The 4,844-nt window shown below is 33.4% G+C and overlaps 1 protein-coding gene across 1 annotated transcript; it reads left to right on the top strand.

Moving 5' to 3' along the window:
* The first annotated feature begins 285 nt into the window (after positions 1–285).
* Positions 286–2,149, top strand: LOC114722112 (serine decarboxylase-like). The gene is made up of 5 exons (XM_028908048.1): positions 286–423; positions 549–780; positions 887–1,080; positions 1,163–1,299; positions 1,426–2,149. Exons 1-5 carry the CDS (start codon positions 318–320, stop codon positions 1,915–1,917), a joined length of 1,161 nt encoding a protein of 386 aa, XP_028763881.1. The 5' UTR covers positions 286–317; the 3' UTR covers positions 1,918–2,149.
* The last annotated feature ends 2,695 nt before the right edge of the window (positions 2,150–4,844 follow it).

Raw genomic sequence — 4,844 nt, forward strand, 5'->3', positions numbered from 1 at the left:
TTGGATAGTTTAGATTCTATTACAATGTAAATATATAATGTTTACAATATAATATAAATATATAATGTTTATCCTCATGACGAGCACCGGATAAAATCCGTCCACCATGAAGGCCTAGAGCCTCTTATTGGCTACCTCTCCGTACAAACCCCGCATTGCTTATTTCCCCCAGCTTCCAACACTCACTGTCTCCTGTCTCTCTTTTTCTCTCTCAAACAATGAATGATCCTTGTTTGGCAGAAAACTCAGCAACTAGCACAAAGATGATGCCTCTGAGAGAAGAAGTCTCCAAAACAGAGAACCCAGAAAATCAAAATATGAGCCTCCCCATCACGGAGCTCTCGGGGCACTCAGAGGAACACTTGCTTCAAATGATCGCCAGCTTTGCTCAGTCTCTGTCGCACAGCAAAATGCGCTGTCTGGGTAATTTCCTTTTTCATCATCTCTTCGACATAGAATAAACTGCTGCACAACACCTCGAACTGCATTGAATTTAAAGAAATCCTAATCATTGTGTTGTGTTAACTAACTAACTGATCGACGAGCAGGTTATCCCACAAACCTTGAGTTTGACTATGAAGTATTGGCGCCTTTGCTGCATTTTCACATCAACAATGCTGGCGATCCATTTGTGGGAAACTGCTTCGCTCTCAATTCAGCAGCTTTTGAAGTTTGTGTTCTTGAATGGTTCGCTGGCTTGTGGGGGATTGACAAGAACCAGTACTGGGGATACGTGACCACCGGGGGAACTGAAGGCAATCTTCATGGGATTTTAGTAGGGTAAGTTGCGTCTGGTCTCTCATATATATGTGTGTATGTGTGTTTTATATATCTATCATTCTGATCGCATATGAGGTTCTAATATGATATATATATATATGTATAGGAGGGAACAATTGCCGGGTGGGATTCTATATACGTCAGAAGAATCACATTATTCGCTGTTTAAAATAGCAAGAATGTACAGAATGCAATGTGTGAAGGTGGCCACACTGAGATCTGGTGAGATTGATTGTTCTGATCTCAAGGCTTCACTGCTTGCTCACAGGGACAGGCCTGCCATCATCAACCTCAATATAGGTCTCTTTTTAACCCCCGCCCCTACAGATACACATATTGAATGACTGGTGAACTGGTATGAAAGGGTGATTTTGTTCTCTAGGAACAACTATGAAGGGGGCTATTGATGATGTGGATCTCCTGGTACAAACACTCGAAGAATGTGGTTTTACTCGTGATCGCTTCTATATCCATTGTGATGCAGCTCTATTTGGACTCATGCTTCCCTTCATTAAACAAGTAAGTCTTGTTTCAAAATATTCGAATTCCAAATCCGGTTTCAGTTTCAGCATGAGGTTTTGGACCTAATCCTATTTATGTTTGTGCAATATTTCCTAACCAGAGAAAATTATTATGGGTTCACAGGCACCGAAGCTTAGTTTCAAGAAACCCATTGGAAGCATATCTACTTCGGGGCACAAGTTTATAGGATGTCCCGTTCCTTGTGGGGTTATAATTACTCGTTTGGAATACATTGATGCCATGTCTAGCGATATTGAGATCATAGCTTCAAGGGACGCCACAATCACAGGGAGCAGGAGCGGCCACGCTCCGATCTTCCTCTGGTATGCTCTGAAGAAGAAAGGCTTATTAGGCCTCAAGAAGGAAGTGGAGCAGTGTATGAGAAATGCAGATTACCTGCGAGACAAGCTACGGGAGGCAGGAATCAGTGCGATGAAGAACGAGTTTAGCAACATCGTAGTGTTTGAGAAGCCTGAAGATGATGAATTCGCTCGCAGGTGGAGTCTGGCTTGCAACGGAACAGTGGCGCATGTGGTGGTGATGCAGCACGTGACTGTTGAAATGTTGGACTCCTTTGTCTCTGAGTTCCTTCAAATCCCATCCTTTAAGCACTAAAATGGACACAAGAATCAGCTATCTTTATGCGTTGCAGATGAAGTTGGCGGCGGCGGCGGTGGCGGCAGTCCTACTTGTAAACTGCACTTTGAAAGCGGTGACTGTAAGATGAGAAAACTATTACCTTTGGGCAATAGTTTTCCTTAGTATGTTAATCGACAGCAGTTTTCAACCGTTGTTGATGCCTTTTTCCTTGCCGGAACTATAGTTTTTAGATGTGTTTAAAAGCAAAAATAATGTTGTAATGTAACTAGTCATTATATATATATATATATATATATATATATGTATATTATATTTCCGCTTAATTAATTCAATAATTTTTTGGCAGCCAAGAACTTCAAAATATGCCGAGTTGAATATACTGCATTATTTATAAGATTATATTTATTTTAAATTCTGCATCTATCAAAATAATAATTGTCTAGAGAAAGTAAACTGAAAGAAGGTGAATCATCCAAAATCAATCTATATCTAAGAATCACGATTTTAACTGAATTAAAGATAAAAATAAAATTATTTTGGCCAGAAAATTTGTTTTACCCAGACTGAAACTCCTAATAAAAAATTAATTATTCCGTCAATAATAATTTGAACTTTTAAAAGTGATGAGCATTTATTTTTCATACGCCCCTACCCCAAGCAAAATAGAGGCGCACGGGCAAGACTTTGTTTGCTTCCCTTTTGAACAAGGATCGCCTCTCCCTTAACGTCACTTCATTTTCATCCACGTGTTTCAAAAACTTATATTTTCCTTTTTTTTTTAATATTAAGCACTAATTCACTTAAGCATGCAAACATTAGTTTTTGTGCGCGGCTGCATTTAATTATATTATTACTACATCCAAAAGGAAAAAAATTGTAAACATTCACCTGGCTTTCAAAAATAAATAAATTAACAATCCAACGCACCACAATGCAAACCAACACTCAGAAGTTACCATTTTTTTTTGAGCTAGGTTTTGGAAGAAAAATTTATTTAACATAATTTTTATACTATCTCCGGTCCTTAATATAAGACCTTGTTTGACTTTTATTTTGGTCCTAAATATAAGACCCCAATCCACTTTGTCTCTCATATTTATGTATTTTTTTCCAAAATAGTCCTTCTAATAATTGTAGTTTTAGCCAATATAGTTGATTAGTATGGATATTTTAGGAAAGACAATATATATTTATTATAAATAACTAACTTAACTTCTTTCCTTAATCTCCTCAAATTAGTCAACTGGGTCTTATAATTAGGACCGGAGGTAGTATGTTACAAGTTGTGATTTAATTTTAGTGCAAAAGATCAAATTGACTGGCTGTTAGAAAAATTGATTACTCAGTCAGTAGTTCAAAATTCAATACTCTAGAGATAGTTCACATACAGGTAACTCATGAGTTAATGTACTTATTTGAATGCTCATCACTTTCATTGTTCATGTGATAATCATCAAATCAGGACTCTCCATGGACAGTCTGGATTTAATATAATTTTACTTTTATACTTTTAATTATTTAATATTTTAATATGTCAAAAATTTAAAATAAAAATTTGTCAGTTCTCCCACAAAAAATGATTTTTTTTAATGTAAAACTATCAGTTAAAAATTTTAGAACTCAACCATTGAAATTATATTAAAATGAATCCTTGACTCTGTAGTTATAAGCACCGTAACCGGGTTGGACACCCCGCACGCAATCCTGATACGATTCACCATTCATGTTCAATGATCAATGGTTCTTTGTCTCTCAACGTGCGCTCAGCCGTTGCCACTTAAATTTAAGCCATAGGACCCATTGGACATTTGATAATTATAGCCGTAGATATGGGCAGCAACAAATATTATCACACACACACACCCACAGACCAACCAAACAATTTAGATGCGGGAATTGAATCTTAACTCAAATAATTACTTCTTCATGTGCTTAATATACCAATAGAACAAATAATTTAAAAATATTAATAAATTAATTAATTTATTTATTTGTAATATATATTTATCAGTTTTTTTAGAATGTTTTTTTTCTAATTATGTACCCCTTTAGTCATATTTACAAGTCAATTTTAACATGTTTTACATAGACAAAAAAAAATCTTAAATATCATTAATTCTAATTTAAAATTAAAAAACTTTCTAATTTTATTTAATATACATTACATATCATGTAAACAAGTCAATACAATAATAAATGAAAGGTAAAATTATACATACATACAAAAAATTTCTCAAGTACCCGGGACCAAAAAGTATTTTATCTCTCTCCCCTATAAATAGGACGAGAGGAATACATTTTTACTATTTCTTCTCAATAGAAATCTCTTACTACATGCCATCAATAAAAATATTTTTTTAAAAAAAATTATAAATTTGAGAGACAAAATAGACTAAAAATATTATATTTAATATAAAAGTAACTTCTTTGTCTAACTTATATGTTTAAAAAAATTGTAAGTAATAGTTAAATAAAGTTTATATTATTAAAATATATTCTTATCAAAATTCAATACTATGTTAACTATAATTAATTGATTAACTGCTTATAATTTCTTTAATTTCAAATATAAAACTCATTTAATAGATGTGATCTAAATTCAAATATAATATTCGGATTCACCTTAGCATTTTTTTCTAACATAAAGAGGGTAAAGAACTAATTTAACTAATTTATTTAATTTTTATGAATTAGTTAATTAAATTTTATATTTAAAACATTTTTTCCTAATACAGCTTATATTTATAATCAGAGGAAGTAATAAAATTGAAATGAAATTAAATATTTTAGATATAATCAACATAAACATTTGCCTTTGTAAAGTTAAAAAATATCTGGTATATTGTGGATTGAAAGAGTAACTATTGGGAAATTGAACCAACCTTACAAGTTCTAACACGGATTTCTATATTTCTATTTACGAGGAGACCAACTAACCTAGG

This window comes from Neltuma alba, unplaced genomic scaffold, assembly GCF_004799145.2.
Source record: "Neltuma alba isolate B1F8T4 unplaced genomic scaffold, ASM479914v2 tig00012081_pilon, whole genome shotgun sequence".
Taxonomy (NCBI): Eukaryota; Viridiplantae; Streptophyta; class Magnoliopsida; order Fabales; family Fabaceae; genus Neltuma; species Neltuma alba.